Source organism: Salvelinus fontinalis, chromosome 32 (genome assembly GCF_029448725.1).
Source record: "Salvelinus fontinalis isolate EN_2023a chromosome 32, ASM2944872v1, whole genome shotgun sequence".
Taxonomy (NCBI): Eukaryota; Metazoa; Chordata; class Actinopteri; order Salmoniformes; family Salmonidae; genus Salvelinus; species Salvelinus fontinalis.
This window is the reverse complement of record NC_074696.1, coordinates 14055846-14078842: the sequence shown is the minus strand read 5'-3', so window position 1 is coordinate 14078842 and position 22997 is coordinate 14055846. Positions and strand designations below refer to the sequence as shown.

General features: G+C 46.9%; 1 protein-coding gene across 1 annotated transcript in view; it reads right to left on the bottom strand.

The window, feature by feature from the left end:
- Positions 1 to 890: 890 nt before the first annotated feature.
- Positions 891 to 22997, bottom strand: part of LOC129830791 (zinc finger protein 704-like) — a 79190-nt gene continuing 57083 nt past the window's right edge. The window contains exons 3-9 of the mRNA XM_055893519.1: positions 13999 to 14102; positions 9359 to 9609; positions 5915 to 6015; positions 5085 to 5376; positions 4525 to 4656; positions 2829 to 2926; positions 891 to 2559 (exon numbers count right to left, since the gene is read on the bottom strand). Coding sequence (XP_055749494.1) covers positions 2445 to 2559; positions 2829 to 2926; positions 4525 to 4656; positions 5085 to 5376; positions 5915 to 6015; positions 9359 to 9609; positions 13999 to 14102 — 1093 coding nt within the window. The 3' untranslated portion in view covers positions 891 to 2444. The remainder of the gene's footprint in view (positions 2560 to 2828; positions 2927 to 4524; positions 4657 to 5084; positions 5377 to 5914; positions 6016 to 9358; positions 9610 to 13998; positions 14103 to 22997) is intronic.

The window sequence follows — 22997 nt, the reverse complement described above, 5'->3', positions numbered from 1 at the left end:
GGAGAAAGAGAGATGTAGAGGGAGAAAGAGAGAGATGTAGAGGGAGAAAGAGAGAGATGTAGGTAGAACGAGAGAGAGAGAGAGATGTAGAGGGAGAGAGAGAGATGTAGAGGGAGAAAGAGAGAGATGTAGAGGGAGAAAGAGAGAGATGTAGGTAGAACGAGAGAGAGAGAGATGTAGAGGGCGAAAGAGAGATGTAGAGGGAGAGAGAGATGTAGAGGGAGAGAGAGATGTAGAGGGAGAGATGTAGAGGGAGAGAGGGAGATGTAGAGGGAGAGAGAGAGATGTAGAGGGAGAGAGAGAGAGATGTAGAGGGAGAGAGAGAGAGATGTAGAGGGAGAGAGAGAGATGTAGAGGGAGAGAGAGAGAGATGTAGAGAGAGAGAGATGTAGAGGGAGAGAGAGAGATGTAGAGAGAGAGATGTAGAGGGAGAGAGAGTGATGTAGAGGGAGAGAGAGAGATGTAGAGGGAGAGAAAGAGAGATGTAGAGGGAGAAAGAGAGATGTAGAGGGAGAGAGAGATGTAGAGGGAGAGATGTAGAGGGAGAGAGAGAGATGTAGAGGGAGAGAGAGAGAGATGTAGAGGGAGAGAGAGAGAGAGATGTAGAGGGAGAGAGAGAGAGATGTAGAGAGAGAGATGTAGAGGGAGAGAGAGTGATGTAGCGTGAGAGAGAGATGTAGAGAGAGAGATGTAGAGGGAGAGAGAGTGATGTAGAGGGAGAGAGAGTGATGTAGAGGGAGAGAGAGTGATGTAGCGAGAGAGATGTAGAGGGAGAGAGAGAGATGTAGATGTAGAGAGAGAGATGTAGAGGGAGAGAGAGTGATGTAGATGTAGAGAGAGATGTAGATGTAGAGAGAGAGATGTAGAGGGAGAGAGAGTGAGTGCAGCAGTGCTAAAGGAGAGATGTTGGAGTACTATATATCCCCACAGCCTTGTCCCAACTCCAGGTGTAACAGCACAGGGCCTAGTGGGCAGGTCTAGGCTGGCCCGGTCACAGCATGGTGTTGCTGCCACTAATTTACCATTACTTCTCCCAGCGACCTGGAAGGTCAACACAGGACAGAGTAGCGTGAGAGAGAGATGTTAACCCCACCTCAACACAAGATCATCCACTGAGACTGCCTTTACAAGTGTTCATTCACCTCACTCAATTTTGGTATTGAGCGGACCCTCCATCTTGTAGGTCACCTAGGGGCTTTGGTAAAGTATAGCGCCCGTAAACAAAACGTTAGTTCATATTCCTGATGGAAGATGGGGTGTAGAGGAGGGTGGCCCCGCTTTACGGCTGGACTAGCTGTCGGCTGCTTGGTCGTTTCAGCCCAAAGCGTGTCGGAGAGCTGTAACATTGGAGTTGGTATTGGTTTCAAAACACCAAGAAGAATAGATACCGAAAAACAACAACATTAAAGAAAACGGCATGTAAAAAAAACACTAACAAAACAAACTTTTTTGGTTGCAAGTAGATATCATGTGACCAAAACCCTCATTGTAAATAACTATATTTAAATGTGAGCTGCTGGCGGATAGACAGGCTTCAGTAAACTGGACAGACGGACGGACGGACAGGTGGGATAGATAGATAGATAGGATAGATAAGAGGGATAGATAGATATACATTGATAGATATACATTACATTTGAGATAGAAAACGGTGTTGTCCTGTGTTGCTGTGTGTTGAATTGACTGTTGTGATGGGGAGTTGTGGGGCTTGTTGCTGCTGGCAATGTTAGTCTGTTCAGCACCCTGACTAGGTTTTTGTATTTGTTTTGGAATTGATCCCTTTTCCCCCACCAGGGGGTGCTATCGACCCCTCCCGAGTCCAGACACAAGATCCATTCCCTGGGGTGAGGACAGGGGAGAGAGGGAGTAAAGATCCAAACTGTACAGGATAGAACAGAGAGAAAGGGAGTGAGGAAAGAAGGATATTTCTCCTCCTCTCTTTTCATTCTCCCAAAGAGAAAACAAAATGGCCGGTCTTCTCTGAAAAGAAGAAGAAGTTCATGGACAAAGGGAGCCTCTTTTCTGGTCCCTTCTGACCTGACGAACGTTCCTTTAAAAAAAAAAAAATCAGAGATGCTTTTTCAAAACATAGAAAGAGAGACAACAAACTCAACATATAAAAAGCAGAGTTATGTTGTTGCTGCTATCTTTAGAGCTGGAGCTGCGTGTTGGTTGGTGCTTCCCAGGTTGGAAGTGGGAGAGAGCTGGAGTTAACTTGGGATTCACTCAGGACAGTAGTAGGCTCCACCCTGTTGGTTCTGATAGGCGGTCGGGTTAGGGAGAGGTCGGTTTGGAATGGAGTAGACCGATAATTGGTTTTGGAGCGACGTTAACGCATGCATAGGAAGGGAACAGAAAGGAACACCTCTGATTTCCATGGCGAAAGGCAGGCAGCAACCCTCAGTGGTTGGTCGGTTGGTTCCTTGGTTGGTTCAGTCAGTAAATCAGTCAGTAAATCTCTGGCAGGCTTTCTTCCATCGACAGGCGGTGCACCACATGTCCCTGTTCTCCATCCCGTACACTTTACGACACTTCTTACCCTCGCCACGGGACTTACGGCTGGAGAGGAGTGACATGAGGACATGGTCAAATACGGTTGTTATCTTTGACTTGGTTTATAACAATAGACAAAACAGCATCCAAAATTGTTGATTTAGTTTACGCAAGTGAAGAAAACATAAATAATGGTAATCTGATCATTTGCTTAATTCCTGAACAAGACATGGTGGCTCTCTCTCAATTTGGATACAACATTGGGCATCCTGAAGTCACCAGAAAACCTAAGTTCAGAGGAAGGTGGAAGGTCAGCCAGGAGAGGTCATCAGTACCTGAGTGAGCCAGTGGCTCTGGGAGGGGAGGAGAGGACTGCTATGGTGTGGGGCCGCTGCTCCCCAAAGCTCTGAGTCCGACTGTGAGTGGGAGAGACCTGGAGAAAGACAAACACAACAAGAGCTATCAGAACACAAAGATAGACAGAGAACTTTCATTTAGACACAGACACAAAAAAACAACTGTTATGCTTGAGAGGCTCTATTGTTGTGTGATGTGTGTAGAGGTACGAGGTAGGTAGTTGAGGTAATTGAGGTAATATGTACAGTCCCAGTCAAGAGTATGGACACACCTAATAATTCAAGTTTTTTTCTTAATTTTTTACTATTTTCTACATTGTAGCTTCATGAGGTAGTCACCTGGAATGCATTTCAATTAACAGGTGTGTCTTGTTAAAAGTTAATTTGTGGAATTTCTTTCCTCAATGCGTTTTAGCCAATCAGTTGTGTTGTAACAAGGTAGGATGGGTATACAGAAGATAGCCCTACTTGGTAAAAGACCAAGTCCATATTATGGCAAGAACAGCTCAAATAAGCAAAGAGAAACGACAGTCCATCATTACTTTAAGACATGAAGGTCAGTCAATACGGAACATTTCAAGAGCTTTGAAAGTTTCTTCAAGTGCAGTCGCAAAAACCATCAAGCGCTATGATGAAACTGGCTCTCATGAGGACCGCCACAGGAAAGGAAGACCCAGAGTTACCTCTGCTGCAGGATAAATTCATTAGAGTTACCAGCATCAGAAATTGCTGTCCAAATAAATGCTTCAAGTATTGTGGGTAGAGTGTGTGGGTAGAGTCCAGTCAGTGTGTGGGTAGAGTCCAGTGAGTGTGTGGGTAGAGTCCAGTGAGTGTGTGGGTAGAGTCCAGTGAGTGTGTGGGTAGAGTCCAGTGAGTGTGGGGGTAGAGTCCAGCGAGTGTGTGGCTGAATCACATCCGGACGTGATTGGGAGTCCCATAGAGCATCGCACAATTGGCCCAGCATCGCCCGGGTTTGGCCGGGGTAGGCCGTCATTGTAAATAAGAATTTGTTCTTAACTTACTTGCCTAGTTAAATAAAGGTTAAATAATTTATAAAAATAAAAACAGATCCTTAGTTGAAGTAGTCACTGAGGATGCTCTCAGCCCGCTCCACTATAGCCCTGTTGATGTTAATGGGGGTATGCTCAGCCCTCCGTTTCCTGTAGTCAACGATCAGCTCCTTTGTCTTGCTCAAAGGGAGTTGAGGGAGAGGTTGTTGTCCTAGCACCACAGTGCCAGGTCTCTGACCTCCTCCCTAAAGTCTCATCGTCTGTCATCAGTCCTACCACCGTTGTGTCGTCTGCAAACTTAATGATGGTGCTGGGAGTCGTCTGTGGCCATCCAGTCGTGGGTGAACAGAAAGTATAGGAGGGGACTAAGCACGCACCCCTGGGGGGCCCCATGTTGAGGGTCAGCATGGTGGATGTGTTGTTGCCTACCCTCACCACCTGGAGGTGGCCCGTCAGGAAGTCCAGGATCCAGTTGCAGAGGGAGGTGTTCAGTCCCAGGGTCCTTAGTTTAGTGATGAGCTTTGAGGGCACTATGGTGTTGAACGTTGAGTAGTCAATGAACAGCATTCTCACGTAGGTATTCCTTTTGTCCAGGTGGGAAAGGGCAGTGTGGAGGGCAATAGAGATTGCGTCATCTGTGGATCTGTTGGGGCGTTTCTACTCACAGCGGTGCCAGTGAAGGTGACAGGAGGTGACTGCCAGGAGATGCTGAAGTTGGAGCTGCTGCTGGGGGTGAAGGCAGCAGAGCCAGAGTCCGAGCCTGACCCAGTGGAGGGGATGGTGACTGGAGATGTGGCCTGGAAAGGGACAACAACAAGTCACGAGGCAGTCACACCTTTAAAAACCAGTGTATAGCCACACACACACACACACACACACACACACACACACACACACACACACACACACACACACACACATAAATTAACCAATAAGTCAGTCAATCAATTAATTAGCCAACAAATCAAATCAACCTAACAGTAAGAGTCAATCAAGCACTTAATCAATGAAAATGTATCTGTGCAGTGTCTTTAGCAAATACTGGAAGCACTTTGACACTTCCTGCCTAAAACCCAAATACTGGAAGCACTTTGAAACCTCCTGCTTAAAACCCAAATACTGGAAGCACTTTGACACTTCCTGCTTAAAACCCAAATACTGGAAGCACTTCTCTACTTAAGCTATCAGTAGGCGTGGCCAGTAGTTTTGTGGGTGTCTCTCTGACCTGGTAGGCGTGGTCAGTGTGGATGAGGTAGAGGGCGCTGGGGGCGGAGCGACTGAGGGGCGTGGTGTTTGAGTGGGCGTGGCTGTGGTTCTCCTTGTTCCCACTGGACCCGTTGCTGCCCTCTGCGGGGGGTCGTCTGTGGCGGTCATTGGAGGGAGGGACGGGGGACAGCACGGAGGGGGAGACGGGGGACAGGCTGCTCAGACCGTCAGCCACTGAGTCTGTGTTGAGTTTGATCTCTGAGTAGTAGAAATCCTCCTCTCCGTCACTGCAGTCAGAGTCACAGTTACGCCTGGAAGAGAGGGAGGGGTTACAATTAGGGCTTAATATCAGCATGGAGTTGGATTGGATCAGCCCTTCTCTTGTCATTACAGAGAAATTAGGATTGGACCAGATCGCTGATCTATGTGATACCATTGTTCTGTTCCATCCTCATTCATCCCTGGCCTATCACGCTGAGCCAAAATGAGGAAATGTTACCGTGGTGATAATCCCACCGGATTTAATCTGCTATTGTTCTTTGACAATCTCGTTGAAAGGCCATCGAGAGGAGAGGCCTCTTATCTCTCGCTGGAGGGGGTCAAACGTTGGATGGGTGTGTGTGTGTGTGTGTGTGTGTGTGTGTGTGTGTGTGTGTGTGTGTGTGTGTGTGTGTGTGTGTGTGTGTGTGTGGGAGTGATTTCGTCTGTGCGTGTGTGTGTGAGAGAGAGAGAATAAAAGAGAGAGCAAGAGACAAAAAGTGTGAGAAAGAGAAAAGGAGAGAGACTGAGTGAGCATGCCTGTGTGCATAACCGTGTGTGTGTGTGTGTGTGTGTGTGTGTGTGTGTTACCCCAGGTGAACGGTCCGGATGTGTCTCTGTATCCCAGCAGCAGAGCTCAGAACCTTCCCACAGTTCTTCCACAGACACTTGAACATCACCTTCATGGAGTTCTGGACATTACACACAGAAGAGAGAACAACGTTGAACACCAGCCAAGTCATCCTTTTCTCACATCAAATACGCCACGAGCAGACACACACACCTCTGCTCTGTACCATTTCTCACACAACCTGTCCTCTGTAATTACAGCATGGCCCTCTGTGGCCAATTGCTTCCCGAGCAGCAACTTTCAGATAAAAAAAATAAATATTTTTAATAAATAACATTTAGCAGACACTTTTATCCAAATCGACTTAGCCAGTCAGTCATTTGTGCATACATTTTACGTATGGGTGGTCCTGGGAATCGAACCCACTACAAAGGAACACATGACCAGATGGGGTGAAAGCCTTCTGAGGACCGACGTGTCTTAATTCTCTGGTTCTGGTTGGCCTGGGAACCAGGAAGAGAAGAGCAGCACTAGGCTCTGGTTGGCCTGGGAACCAGGAAGAGAAGAGCAGCACTAGGCTCTGGTTGGCCTGGGAACCAGGAAGAGAAGAGCAGCACTAGGCTCTGGTTGGCCTGGGAACCAGGAAGAGAAGAGCAGCACTAGGTTCTGATTGGCCTGGGAACCAGGAAGAGAAGAGCAGCACTAGGCTCTGGTTGGCCTGGGAACCACGAACACGGGCAACTTTTTCAGAAACCAATATGGGTCAGAGACTCTGAAGTTATTTATTACCAACACTAGATTTGAAAAGTGGAACTTAAAAATGTATCAAACAATATTTTAGCAGCGTTTACACAGGCAGCACAATTCTGATTTTTTTTCTCTCAGTATCTCTCCCTCTCTACCATTTTCTCTCTCTCTTTGTCTGTCTCCATCTCTCCGTATATCCCCCTTCAACCCACAATTAAGAGATGTCCCCAGAGATGTCCCCAGAGATGTCCCCCAGAGATGTCCCCAGAGACCTGCTGCATAGTCTTCATGTTTTCCAGTGAAGATATTAAAATAATTTATTTAAATTATACCAGGTGACCTTATGTGTGGCTGTAAAGTAATTAAGCAGGATAAATGACCTGGAAATACATCTGGGGTGTGTGTGTGTGGGGGGGGGGGATTGACAGATACACAACAGACCAGAGCCCTTGCGTCACCATCCAATCATTCTTCTCCCCTGATAAGAATGAGGGACAAAATGAATAAATAAATGAATGAGCGTTCGGTTAATCTGAGTGGCCACGACATGTTGTGTCCGCCCAACATGTTGTCATGCTCGTCTTGTTTCTAAGCATGGTGTTTGTGCCATGTTGTGGTCCAGAGACGGCATCAGGCATCGCCACGTGTGAGGATCAGTCACTTTCACGCTGTGTCCCAAATTCTACCTCAGTCAGCATATCACTTGGAGCTCAGGAAGGAGAAGGTATTACATTAGCTAGCTAGCAACATGTCCAAAACAAGTGCAGGACCTGCCTTCTTTTGGGACATCCCACTTATCAATGATCTTGGCAAGACACTACAGTACAACTACTTCTTAAATCAATCTACTACCATTTCAAAAGAAACACCCCCAGTCAGTGTACAGCAGGTAGCCTGGTGGTTAGGAGTGTTGGACCAGTAACCGAAAAGTCGCTGGATTGAATCTCGAGCCGACAAGGGAAATCTGTCGTTCTGCCCTTCAGCGAGACTCTAATTACTCCAGGGTCGCAGTCAATAACGGCTGGTCCCCTGGCTGTGACCCCACTCTGAGGGTGTCTCAGGGGGAGTGGGATATACAAAAAACACATTTATACTTCACACTATTAAAGGTTGTACATACATACATACATACATACATACATACATACATACATACATACATACATACATACATACTTGTACATACAGTGACACAGGACTATATAATCAGTATATTGTTATAGTCAATCAGAATTGATTAAAACATTGATCTGATCTAGTCTTTGTTCTGTCAGGTCCTCAAAGAACCACAGCAATATGTTGTAAAACATCTAATGGTTATCCTTTGGTTATCCTATAGCTATCCTGTGGTTATTATATGGTTATCCTGTGGTTATACTATGGTTATCCTTTTGTTATCCTATAGCTATCCTGTGGTTATACTATGGTTATTATATGGTTATACTATGGTTATCCTTTGGTTAATATATGGTTATACTATGGTTATCCTTTGGTTATCCTATAGCTATCCTGTGGTTATTATATGGTTATCATGTGGTTATTATATGGTTACACTATGGTTATCCTTTGGTTATCCTATAGCTATCCTGTGGTTATTATATGGTTATCATGTGGTTATTATATGGTTACACTATGGTTATCCTTTGGTTATCCTATAGTTATCCTGTGGTTATTATATGGTTATCCTGTGGTTATTATATGGTTATACTATGGTTATCCTTTGGTTATCCTATAGCTATCCTGTGGTTATACTATGGTTATCCTGTGGTTATTATATGGTTATACTATGGTTATACTATGGTTATCCTTTTGTTATCCTATAGCTATCCTGTGGTTATACTATGGTTATCCTGTGGTTATACTATGGTTATCCTTTTGTTATCCTATAGCTATCCTGTGGTTATACTATGGTTATCCTGTGGTTATTATATGGTTATACTATGGTTATCCTGTGGTTATTATCTGGTTATCCTTTGGTTATCCTGTGGTTATTATATGGTTATACTATGGTTATCCTTTGGTTAATATATGGTTATCCTATAGCTATCCTGTGGTTATTATATGGTTATCCTGTGGTTATTATATGGTTATACTATGGTTATCCTATAGCTATCCTGTGGTTATACTATGGTTATCCTGTGGTTATTATATGGTTATACTATGGTTATCCTTTGCTTATCCTATAGCTATCCTGTGGTTATACTATGGTTATCCTGTGGTTATTATATGGTTATACTATGTTATCCTGTGGTTATTATAAGGTTATACTATGGTTATCCTTTGGTTAATATATGGTTATACTATGGTTATCCTTTGGTTATCCTATAGCTATCCTGTGGTTATACTATGGTTATCCTGTGGTTATTATATGGTTATACTATGGTTATCCTGTGGTTATTATATGGTTATACTATGGTTATCCTTTGCTTATCCTATAGCTATCCTGTGGCTATACTATGGTTATCCTATGGTTATCCTGTGGTTATTATATGGTTATCCTATAGCTATCCTGTGGTTATACTATGGTTATCTTTTGGTTATCCTATAGCTATCCTGTGGTTATTATATGGTTATACTATGGTTATCCTTTGGTTATCCTATAGCTATCCTGTGGTTATTATATGGTTATACCATGGTTATCCTTTGGTTATCCAGTGTATCCACTTGTGTGGCTGAAATTGTATTTTTAGATGGTTCAATTAAATCTGTCTACTTACCTTGCGCTTGCGTGGGATTGGCTCGTCGAAGAGCAGGCTGCTGCCATCCTGTTCGTCGATGGCGTCGTCGGCGGGCGGGCCGTTGATGCTGGGCATACGGAAAGGCTTGAAGCTGTCTGCGGAGAGCGGTGGGGAGGGGGTGGACGGGTTGGACTGGTCACTAGGGCCGCTCCAGCTCCAATAACCACTGCTGCTGTAACTGGAGGGGGTGAAGCCTCCACCGCGGTCCTTCCACGAGCCATTCAGACACTCTGGAGGGGGGAGAGAGACAAGGTCAGAAAAGTATTGAAACTTCATTTTTATTTACTGCAGAGTTCCTCTGTCCAGTGTCTGTGTTCTTTTTCCCACCTTAATATTTTCTTTTTATTGGCCAGTCTGAGATATGGCTTTTTCTTTGTAACTCTGCCTAGAAGGCCAGCATCCCGGAGTCGCCTCTTCACTGTTGATGTTGAGACTGGTGTTTTGCGGGTACTATCTAATGAAGCTGCTAGTTGAGGACTTGTGCGGCGTCTGTTTCTCAAACTAGACACTCTACTGTACTTGTCCTCTTGCTCAGTTGTGTACCGGGGCCTCCCACTCCTCTTTCTATTCTGGTTAGGGCCAGTTTGTGCTGTTCTATGAAGGGAGTAGTACACAGCGTTGTACGAGATCTTCAGTTTCTTAGCAATTTCTCGCATGGAAAAGCCTTAATGTCTCAGTACAAGAATAGACTGACGAGTTTCAGAAGAAAGTTATTTGTTTCTGGCCATTTTGAGCCTGTAATTGAACCCACAAATGCTGATGCTCCAGATACTCAACTAGCCTAAAGGAGGCCAGTTTTATGGCTTCTTTAATCAACACAACAGTTTTCAGCTGTGCTAACATAATTGCAAAAGGGTTTTCTAATGATCAATTAGCCTTTTAAAATGATAAACTTGGATTAGCTAACACAACGTGCCATTGGAACACAGGAGTGATGGTTGCTGATAATTGGCCTCTGTACGCCTATGTAGATATTCCATTAAAACTCAGCCATTTCCAGTTACAATAGTCATTTACAATATTAACAATGTCTACACTGTACTTCTGATCAATTTTATGTTCTTTTAATGGACAAAAAAATACTTTTCTTTCAAAAACAAGGACATTTCTACAGTTGAAGTCGGAAGTTTACATACACCTTAGCCAAATACATTTAAACTCAGTTTTTCACAATTCCTGACATTGAATCCTAGTTAAAATTCCCTGTCTTTGGTCAGTTAGGATCACCACTTTACTTTAAGAATGTGAAATGTCAGAATAATAGTAGAGATAATTATTTATTTCAGCTTTTATTTCTTTCATCACATCCCAAGTTTGCATACACTCAATTAGTATTTGGTAGCAATTGCCTTTAAATTGTTTATCTTGGGTCAGACGTTTCAGGTAGCCTTCCACAAGCATCCCACAAAAAGTTGGGTGAATTTTGACCCATTCCTCCTGACAGAGCTGGTGTAACTGAGTCAGGTTTGTAGGCCTCCTTGCTTGCACATGCTTTTCAGTTCTGCCCCCATTTTCTATGGGATTGAGGTCAGGGCTTTGTGATGGCCACTCCAATACCTTGACTTGGTTGTCCTTAAGCCATTTTGCAATAACTTTGGAAGTATGCTTGGGGTCATTGTCCATTTGGAAGACCCATTTGTGACCAAGCTTTAACTTCCTGACTGATGTCTTGAGATGTTGCTTCAATATATCCACATAATTTTGCTTCCTCATGATGCCATCTATTTTGTGAAGTGCACCAGTCCCTCCTGCAGCAAAGCACCCCAACAACATGATGCTGCCACCCCCGTGCTTCACGGCTGGGATGGTGTTCTTCGGCTTGCAAGCGTCCCACTTTTCCTCCAAACATAACGATGATCATTATGGCCAAACAGTTCTATTTTTGTTTCATCAGACCAGAGGACATTTCTCCAAAAAGTACGATCTTTGTCCCCATGTGCAGTTGCAAACCGTAGTCTGGCATTTTATGGCGGTTTTGGAGCAGTGGCTTCTTCCTTTCTGAGCAGCCTTTAAGGCTATGTCAATATAGGACTCGTTTTACTGTGGATATAGCTGGGACAGGAGCTGCAACTGGGAAGGGGCTTGGTCGGGAGCTGGAGCTGGGACTGGGAAGAGGCTGGGTTTCCTCCAGCATCTTCACAAGGTCCTTTGCTATTGTTCTGGGATTGATTTGCACTTTCCGCATCAAAGTACATTCAACTCTAGGAGACAGAACGCGTCTCCTTGCTGAGTGGTATGACGGCTGCGTGGTCCTATGGTGTTTATACTTGCGTACTATTGTTTGTACAGATGAACTTGGTACCTTCAGGCCTGATCTGGAAATTGCTCCCAAGGATGAACCAGACTTGTGGAGGTCTACAACTTTTTTTCTGAGGTCCTGGCTGATTTATTTTGATTTTCCCATGATGTCAAGCAAAGAGGCACTGAGTTTGAAGGTAGGCCTTGAAATACATCCACAGGTTTACCTCCAATTGACTCAAATTATGTCAATTAGGCCATCAGAAGCTTCTAAAGCCATGAAATTATTTTCTGGAATTTTCCAAGCTGTTTAAAAGCACAGTCAACTTAGTGTTTGTAAACTTCTGACACACTGGAATTGTGATACAGTGAATTATAAGTGAAATAATCTGTAAACAATTGTTGGAAAAATTTCTTGTGTCACGCACAAAGTAGATGTCCTAACCGACTTGCCAAAACTATAGTTTGTTAACAAGAAATTTGTGGAGTGGTTGAAAAACGAGTTTAAATGACTCCAACCTAAGTGTATTTAAACTTCTGACTTCAACTGTAAGTGACCCCAAGCTGTTGAACAGTAGTGTATCCATGGCAAAATGTGTAGAATTAGAGTACATTTGCATTAAAACAGCTACATTTATTCTCTGCGGGCTCTAAAACCACTACCAACAGTAATAAACCCTCCTTTACAACCCTACCTGAGACCATCAGTAATAAAAACCTCCTTTACAACCCTACCTGAGACCATCAGTAATAAAACCCTCCTTTACAACCCTACCTGAGACCATCAGTAATAAAACCCTCCTTTACAACCCTACCTGAGACCATCAGTAATAAAACCCTCCTTTACAACCCTACCTGAGACCATCGGTAATAAAACCCTCCTTTACAACCCTACCTGAGACCATCAGTAATAAAACCCTCCTTTACAACCCTACCTGAGACCATCAGTAATAAAACCCTCCTTTACAACCCTACCTGAGACCATCAGTAATAAAACCTTCCTTTACAACCCTACCTGAGACCATCAGTAATAAAACACTCCTTTACAACCCTACCTGAGACCATCAGTAATAAAACCCTCCTTTACAACCCTACCTGAGACCATCAGTAATAAACCCACATTTACAACCCTACCTGAGACCATCAGTAATAAAACCCTCCTTTACAACCCTACCTGAGACCATCAGTAATAAAACCCTCCTTTACAACCCTACCTGAGACCATCAGTAATAAAACACTCCTTTACAACCCTACCTGAGACCATCAGTAATAAAACCCTCCTTTACAACCCTACCTGAGACCATCAGTAATAAAACCCTCCTTTACAACCCTACCTGAGACCATCTGTAATAAAACCCTCCTTTACAACCCTACCTGAGACCATCAGTAATAAAACCCTCCTTTACAACCCTACCTGAGACCATCAGTAATAAAACCCTCCTTTACAACCCTACCTGAGACCATCAGTAATAAAACCCTCCTTTACAACCCTACCTGAGACCATCAGTAATAAAACCCTCCTTTACAACCCTACCTGAGACCATCGGTAATAAAACCCTCCTGGACAACCCTACCTGAGACCATCAGTAATAAAACCCTCCTTTACAACCCTACCTGAGACCATCAGTAATAAAACCCTCCTTTACAACCCTACCTGAGACCATCAGTAATAAAACCCTCCTTTACAACCCTACCTGAGACCATCAGTAATAAAACCCTCCTTTACAACCCTACCTGAGACCATCATATGCATCAGAAACAAGTGCATCGAACAGTACCAACTCAAACACATAGTGATATCCAGCTGCATTGACTTTGAATGTTTGCAGTTGTTTTGAGTGGTAAAACAAACAAGACCCAATTTACAGTTGATTCACTCCAGGGACTTAGTTTAGAGGCCTTGTGATTCATATAAATGTACATTATAGCAGATGAAGAGGAAGTCTCTTTTAGATTTCACCGTGGTAACCCACTCAATAATTCAAATTCAATCAGAAGTTGGAGATGTAGACGAGCGATCAAAGACAACACTCAGCTTCACTTGGTGGGAAACGCTGCACTCAGAGAGATACGTCGTTTCCATCTCTACAGCTGCACTAGTCCAAATCATCATCATCATCATGAGTCATGACCTCAGCAAAGGAGTAATGCATATGAAACAGGAAATGGTTCAACAAAAACAACTTCCTTTGTCAGTTCGTTCAGAGAGCAGCTGTACAACACGTTCAGACGCTAGCTATTATGACAACTCTTTGCTCTATCAAATGTTGGATTGATGCCGTCTTGGGACAAAACTCCCTTGTAACAGAGATTCTTAATCTCAGTGTGATCACCTGTATAAAAAAAGGATACATAAATAGAAACATGTTAGGTTGACTCACCACTGACTTTGACGGGAGGGCTCCTGACCAGCGGACTGCTGGACAGGCTGGTCAGAACCATGGCAGCTGTCACCTTCTCCATGTCCACTTCCTCCTCTGACTTCCTGTTAACACAACAACAACAAACAGAGAATATTACTGGGCATGAAAACACAACAACAAACAGAGAATGTGTCTGTGTCCAAAATGGCATCATATACAGCTCTGGCCCAAAAGCACTCTGGTCCCATGTGGCTCAGTTGGTAGATCATGGCGCTTGCAATGCCAGAGTTTGTCGGTTCGATTCCAACGGGGGACCAGTATAAATATTTGAAAATGTAACTCACTCTGGATAAGAGCATCTGCTAAAAATGCCTACATAGATCATGTGGCACTACATAGGTCATGTGGCACTACATAGGTCATGTGGCACTACATAGGTCATGAGGCACTACATAGGTCATGTGGTACTACATAGGTCATGTGGCACTACATAGGTCATGTGGCACTACATAGGTCATGTGGCACTACATAGGTCATGAGGCACTACATAGGTCATGTGGTACTACATAGGTCATGTGGCACTACATAGGTCATGTGGCACTACATAGGTCATGTGGCACTACATAGGTCATGAGGCACTACATAGGTCATGTGGTACTACATAGGTCATGTGGCACTACATAGGTCATGTGGCACTACATAGGTCATGTGGCACTACATAGGTCATGAGGCACTACATAGGTCATGTGGTACTACATAGGTCATGTGGCACTACATAGGTCATGAGGCACTACATAGGTCATGAGGCACTACACAGGTCATGTGGTACTACACAGGTCATGTGGTACTACACAGGTCATGTGGCACTACACAGGTCATGTGGTACTACACAGGTCATGTGGCACTACACAGGTCATGTGGCACTACACAGGTCATGTGGCACTACACAGGTCATGTGGCACTACACAGGTCATGTGGCACTACATAGGTCATGTGGCACTACATAGGTCATGAGGCACTACATAGGTCATGTGGCACTACATAGGTCATGAGGCACTACATAGGTCATGTGGTACTACATAGGTCATGTGGCACTACATAGGTCATGAGGCACTACATAGGTCATGTGGCACTACATAGGTCATGTGGCACTACATAGGTCATGTGGCACTACATAGGTCATGTGGCACTACATAGGTCATGAGGCACTACATAGGTCATGTGGCACTACATAGGTCATGAGGCACTACATAGGTCATGAGGCACTACATAGGTCATGTGGTACTACATAGGTCATGTGGCACTACATAGGTCATGAGGCACTACATAGGTCATGTGGCACTACATAGGTCATGAGGCACTACATAGGTCATGTGGCACTACATAGGTCATGAGGCACTACATAGGTCATGTGGCACTACACAGGTCATGAGGCACTACACAGGTCATGTGGCACTACACAGGTCATGTGGCACTACACAGGTCATGTGGCACTACACAGGTCATGTGGCACTACACAGGTCATGTGGTACTACACAGGTCATGTGGCACTACACAGGTCATGTGGCACTACACAGGTCATGTGGCACTACACAGGTCATGTGGCACTACACAGGTCATGTGGTACTACACAGGTCATGTGGCACTACACAGGTCATGTGGCACTACACAGGTCATGTGGTACTACACAGGTCATGTGGCACTACACAGGTCATGTGGCACTACACAGGTCATGTGGCACTACACAGGTCATGTGGCACTACACAGGTCATGTGGCACTACACAGGTCATGTGGCACTACACAGGTCATGTGGCACTACACAGGTCATGTGGCACTACACAGGTCATGTGGCACTACACAGGTCATGTGGCACTACACAGGTCATGTGGCACTACACAGGTCATGTGGCACTACACAGGTCATGTGGCACTACACAGGTCATGTGGCACTACACAGGTCATGTGGCACTACATAGGTCATGAGGCACTACACAGGTCATGTGGCACTACATAGGTCATGTGGCACTACATAGGTCATGTGGCACTACACAGGTCATGTGGCACTACATAGGTCATGAGGCACTACATAGGTCATGTGGCACTACACAGGTCATGTGGCACTACACAGGTCATGTGGCACTACACAGGTCATGTGGCACTACACAGGTCATGTGGCACTACACAGGTCATGTGGCACTACACAGGTCATGTGGCACTACACAGGTCATGTGGCACTACACAGGTCATGTGGCACTACACAGGTCATGTGGCACTACACAGGTCATGTGGTACTACACAGGTCATGTGGCACTACACAGGTCATGTGGTACTACACAGGTCATGTGGTACTACACAGGTCATGTGGCACTACACAGGTCATGTGGCACTACACAGGTCATGTGGTACTACACAGGTCATGTGGCACTACACAGGTCATGTGGTACTACACAGGTCATGTGGCACTACACAGGTCATGTGGTACTACACAGGTCATGTGGCACTACACAGGTCATGTGGCACTACACAGGTCATGTGGCACTACACAGGTCATGTGGCACTACACAGGTCATGTGGCACTACACAGGTCATGTGGTACTACACAGGTCATGTGGCACTACACAGGTCATGTGGTACTACACAGGTCATGTGGCACTACACAGGTCATGTGGCACTACACAGGTCATGTGGCACTACACAGGTCATGTGGCACTACACAGGTCATGTGGCACTACACACACACGCAGTACTCCCAACAGAACCCTGAGATAAAATGTCAGTTGGATTGCTGAACGGTGCTGTGATCAGTGTGGCATTGATGCTACAGTGTTATAGGCTGAAGGCTTTGCTTTAATAGGGGCCAGTATCAATGAAAGCATCAAATTACACCAATCAACTAAGCACACTAACAACCCGTCCCTTCAGAAGACCCCGGTCTGCTGAGCCCCACAACACTATGAACCCATTGAGCTAAAGCCTAGACGTGGTTCAAACCAACAACCAGAACTGGAGAGGGTTTATGTTGACGGACAGAACCAGAGCTGGAGAGGGTATATGTTGACAGACAGAACCAGAACTGGAGATGGTATATGTTGATGGACAGAACCAGAACTGGAGAGGGTATATGTTGACAGACAGAACCAGAACTGGAGATGGTATATGTTGACGGACAGAACCAGAACTGGAGAGGGTATATGTTGACAGACAGAACCAGAACTGGAGAGGGTATATGTTGACAGACAGAACCAGAACTGGAGAGGGTATATGTTGACAGACAGAACCAGAACTGGAGAGGGTGTATGTTGACGGACAGAACCAGAGCTGGAGAGGGTATATGTTGACAGACAGAACCAGAACTGGAGAGGGTATATGTTGACAGACAGAACCAGAACTGGAGAGGGTATATGTTGACAGACAAAACCAGAACTGGAGAAGGTATATGTTGACGGACAGAACCAGAGCTGGAGAGGGTATATGTTGACGGACAGAACCAGAGCTGGAGATGGTATGTGTTGACGGACAGAACCAGAACTGGAGAGGGTATATGTTGACAGACAGAACCAGAACTGGAGAGGGTATATGTTGACAGACAGAACCAGAACTGGAGAGGGTATATGTTGACAGACAGAACCAGAACTGGAGAGGGTATATGTTGACAGACAGAACCAGAACTGGAGAGGGTATATGTTGACGGACAGAACCAGAACTGGAGAGGGTATATGTTGACAGACAAAACCAGAACTGGAGAGGGTTTATGTTGACGGACAGAACCAGAGCTGGAGAGGGTATATGTTGACAGACAGAACCAGAACTGGAGAGGGTATATGTTGACGGACAGAACCAGAACTGGAGAGGGTATATGTTGACAGACAGAACCAGAACTGGAGAGGGTATATGTTGATGGACAGAACCAGAGCTGGAGAGGGTATATGTTGACGGACAGAACCAGAGCTGGAGAGGGTATATGTTGACAGACAGAACCAGAACTGGAGAAGGTATATGTTGACAGACAGAATCTGTCTATAGTCTGTTAACATCTGTTGCACCAGACAGACAGACGTGCTATCAACTTTCTTGTGGCTGACTGACTGTTAAACTCTAGAAGACAAATAGCTTAGTAGGGTTGGAGGGGTGTTGGGAGAAAGGCAATCCAAGAGAGAGTGAGAGAGAGGGTGGGGGAGAAGAGGGAGAGAGAGAGAGAGGGGGTGGGGGAGAAGAGGGAGAGAGGGTGGGGGAGAAGAGGGAGAGAGAGAGAGGGTGGGGGAGAAGAGGGAGAGAGAGAGAGAGAGAGAGAGGGTGGGGGAGAAGAGGGAGAGAGAGAGAGAGAGAGAGAGAGAGAGGGTGGGGGAGAAGAGGGAGAGAGAGAGAGAGGGTGGGGGAGAAGAGGGAGAGAGAGAGAGAGGGTGGGGGAGAAAAGGGAGAGAGAGAGAGAGAGAGAGAGGGGGTGGGGGAGAAGAGGGAGAGAGAGTAACCAATACCTTCCCTCCTTCCCACTCCCCAGACATCTATGATTTAGTCTTTAATGATATAATGAGGAGCCACCCTGCAGCCTCCGCCCCCTCCGTTCCCCGTCCCAGCTCCAGCCCCTCCCAGCTCCAGCCCCCGTCCCAGCTCCAGCCCCGTCCCAGCCCCCGTCCCAGTTCCCTTTCCAGCTCCAGCCCCCGTCCCAGCTCCAGCCCCCGTCCCAGCTCCAGCCCCCGTCCCAGCTCCAGCCCCCTTCCCAGCTCCAGCCCCCGTCCCAGCTCCAGCCCACGTCCCAGCTCCAGCCCCCGTCCCAGCTCCAGCCCCCGTCCCAGCTCCAGCCCCAACCCCCGTCCCAGCTCCAGTCCCGTCCCAGCTGGGGCTGCGGTAGAGGGGGGGAGGGGGGTCCAGCAGAGGGGTAGAGAGGGGGGTCCAGCGGAGGGGTAGAGAGGGGGGTCCAGCAGAGGGGTAGAGAGGGGGGTCCAGCAGAGGGGTAGCGGGGGGGGGTCCAGCAGAGGGGTAGCGGGGGGGGGTCCAGCAGAGGGGTAGAGAGGGGGGTCCAGCAGAGGGGTAGAGAGGGGGGTCCAGCAGAGGGGTAGAGAGGGGGGTCCAGCAGAGGGGTAGAGAGGGGGGTCCAGCAGAGGGGTAGAGAGGGGGGTCCAGCAGAGGGGTAGAGAGGGGGGTCCAGCAGAGGGGTAGAGAGGGGGGTCCAGCAGAGGGGTAGAGAGGGGGGTCCAGCAGAGGGGTAGAGGGGGGGGGGGTCCAGCGGAGGGGTAGAGAGGGGGGTCCAGCAGAGGGGTAGAGAGGGGGGTCCAGCAGAGGGGTGGAGAGGGGGGTCCAGCGGAGGGGTAGAGAGGGGGGTCCAGCAAAAGGATAGAGTGTAGAGGGGCTCCCCAGTCTCCCTGATGTGGGCATATAGGAGGGAGGCTCATCGTTTATTACAGTCCCTGGTATGTGACGCTCATTTCCTCCTGAATAATGGACTATAAATCAGAAACCTCATGCAAACCCACATGAAGGACATGAAACAGAGCCTCCTATCACCAGGAAGGACATGAAACAGTCTCCTATCACCATGAAGGACATGAAACAGTCTCCTATCAGACACAATGGGATTCTTCTCTTCTACAGGTGGCAGTGATGTGTTCCAGATAAAGACTCTGTGTTCATCTCAGGGCCGTGGATAATAATAAGGAGAGAAACCAATACCTTCCCTCCTTCCCACTCCCCAGACATCTGTGATTTAGTCTTTAATGATATAATGAGGAGCCACCCTGCAGCCTCCTCCCCCTCCTCCGTTCCCTGTCCCAGAGACAGAGACAGAGAGAGACAGAGACAGAGAGAGCCTGCGAGAGAGAGAAGGAGAGAGAGAGAGAGAGCCCGCGAGAGAGAGAGACAGAGCGAGAGAGAGAGCCCGCGAGAGAGAGAGAGAGAGAGAGAGAGAGCCCGCGAGAGAGAGAGAGAGAGAGAGAGAAGGAGAGAGGGAGAGAGAGAGAGACAGAGCGAGAGAGCGTGCGAGAGAGAGAGAGAGAGATTGAGAGAGAGAGAGCCTGCGAGAGAGAGAGAGAGAGAGAGAGCCTGCGAGAGAGAGAAGGAGAGAGGGAGAGAGAGAGACAGAGCGAGAGAGCGTGCGAGAGAGAGCGAGAGAGAGAGAGCGAGAGAGAGAAGGAGAGACAGAGCGAGAGAGCGTGCGAGAGAGAGAAGGAGAGAGAGAGCGAGAGAGAGAGCGAGAGAGCATGCGAGAGAGAGAGAAGGAGAGAAAGAGAGAAGGAGAGAGGGAGAGAGAGAGACAGAGCGAGAGAGCGTGCGAGAGAGAGAAGGAGAGAGCGAGAGAGAAAGAAATATGGGCATGTTTTTTCCTGTGTAAAACATTCACAGCCAACAAGAAGTGAAACTCATAGCCTTGGGGATTTAAATATCTTTCAGCGTGCTGCTGAATGTTAGCTAGCTCTCCAGAGCTGAAATACAGCCCAACTGAGGAGACAGGCAGATGGGACACAGAATGCAACCCAAGCCCATGTAAACGCTTTAGTTTCTCTTTGAAAGGTCTGCAGGCTGGGATGATTCATGTGATGGTTAGCAGTAAATTACACTTTGATTATCAATAGTATATTTTCTCCTTCGGGGGGGAAGAGAGGTCAACAGACCACTCCACAGAGAAAACACATTTCCAAAAGCAGAAGAATGAATCCAGGGACGAAGGCTGTGTGTGTGTGTGGTGATACCCACAAACTATTACTGTACAGAGGACCAGAGGGTTACTGTAGGTCAGTCTGGGAGAAGCTTGAGGCGCCCAGAACATCACACAGTGTCTGACAGCCGGCCAAATCCTCCCTCCCTCCTCCGCTCGCTTGCGGGTGCACACACAAACAAACAAACAAACACACACACACACACACACACACACACACACACAAACACACAAACACACAAACACACGGCACCCTATTCACTACACAGAACAATACTTTGGACCAGAGCCCTATGGACTCATCAAAAGTAGCTCATTATATAGGAAATAGAGTTCCACTGTGACGTAGCCATAGAGTAGACCATCACAGAGCTCCACTGTGACGTAGCCATAGAGTAGACCATCACAGAGCTCCACTGTGACGTAGCCATAGAGTAGACCAACAAAGAGCTCCACTGTGACGTAGCCATAGAGTAGACCAACACAGAGAGCTCCACTGTGACGTAGCCATAGAGTAGACCAACACAGAGCTCCACTGTGACGTAGCCATAGAGTAGACCATCACAGAGCTCCACTGTGACGTAGCCATAGAGTAGACCAACACAGAGCTCCACTGTGACGTAGCCATAGATTAGACCATCACAGAGTTCCACTGTGACGTAGCCATAGAGTAGACCATCACAGAGCTCCACTGTGACGTAGCCATAGAGTAGACCATCACAGAGCTCCACTGTGATGTAGCCATAGAGTAGACCAACACAGAGCTCCACTGTGACGTAGCCATAGAGTAGACCAACACAGAGCTCCACTGTGACGTAGCCATAGAGTAGACCAACACAGAGAGCTCCACTGTGACGTAGCCATAGAGTAGACCAACACAGAGAGCTCCACTGTGACGTAGCCATAGAGTAGACCAACACAGACACACAGAGCTCCACTGTGACGTAGCCATAGAGTAGACTAACACAGAGCTCCACTGTGACGTAGCCATAGAGTAGACCATCACAGAGCTCCACTGTGACGTAGCCATAGAGTAGACCATCACAGAGCTCCACTGTGACGTAGCCATAGAGTAGACCAACACAGAGCTCCACTGTGACGTAGCCATAGAGTAGACCAACACAGAGCTCCACTGTGACGTAGCCATAGAGTAGACCAACACAGAAAGCTCCACTGTGACGTAGCCATAGAGTAGACCAACACAGACACACAGAGCTCCACTGTGACGTAGCCATAGAGTAGACTAACACAGAGCTCCACTGTGACGTAGCCATAGAGTAGACCATCACAGAGCTCCACTGTGACGTAGCCATAGAGTAGACCAACACAGAGCTCCACTGTGACGTAGCCATAGAGTAGACCAACACAGAGCTCCACTGTGACGTAGCCATAGAGTAGACCAACACAGAGAGCTCCACTGTGACGTAGCCATAGAGTAGACCAACACAGAGCTCCACTGTGACGTAGCCATAGAGTAGACCAACAGACACACAGAGCTCCACTGTGACGTAGCCATAGAGTAGACCAACACAGAGCTCCACTGTGACGTAGCCATAGAGTAGACCAACACAGAGCTCCACGGTGACATAGCCATAGAGTAGACCAACACAGAGCTCCACTGTGACGTAGCCATAGAGTAGACCAACACAGAGCTCCACTGTGACGTAGCCATAGAGTAGACCAACACAGAGCTCCACTGTGACGTAGCCATAGAGTAGACCAACACAGACACACAGAGCTCCACTGTGACGTAGCCATAGAGTAGACCCACACAGAGCTCCACTGTGACGTAGCCATAGAGTAGACCCACACAGAGCTCCACTGTGACGTAGCCATAGAGTAGACCATCACAGAGCTCCACTGTGACGTAGCCATAGAGTAGACCAACACAGAGCTCCACTGTGACGTAGCCATAGAGTAGACCCACACAGAGCTCCACTGTGACGTAGCCATAGAGTAGACCCACACAGAGCTCCACTGTGACGTAGCCATAGAGTAGACCAACACAGACCTATACTGTGACGTAGCCATAGAGTAGACCCACACAGAGCTCCACTGTGACGTAGCCATAGAGTAGACCAACACAGACACACAGAGCTCCACTGTGACGTAGCCATAGAGTAGACCCACACAGAGCTCCACTGTGACGTAGCCATAGAGTAGACCCACACAGAGCTCCACTGTGACGTAGCCATAGAGTAGACCCACACAGAGCTCCACTGTGACGTAGCCATAGAGTAGACCAACACAGACCTATACTGTGACGTAGCCATAGAGTAGACCCACACAGAGCTCCACTGTGACGTAGCCATAGAGTAGACCAACACAGACACACAGAGCTCCACTGTGACGTAGCCATAGAGTAGAC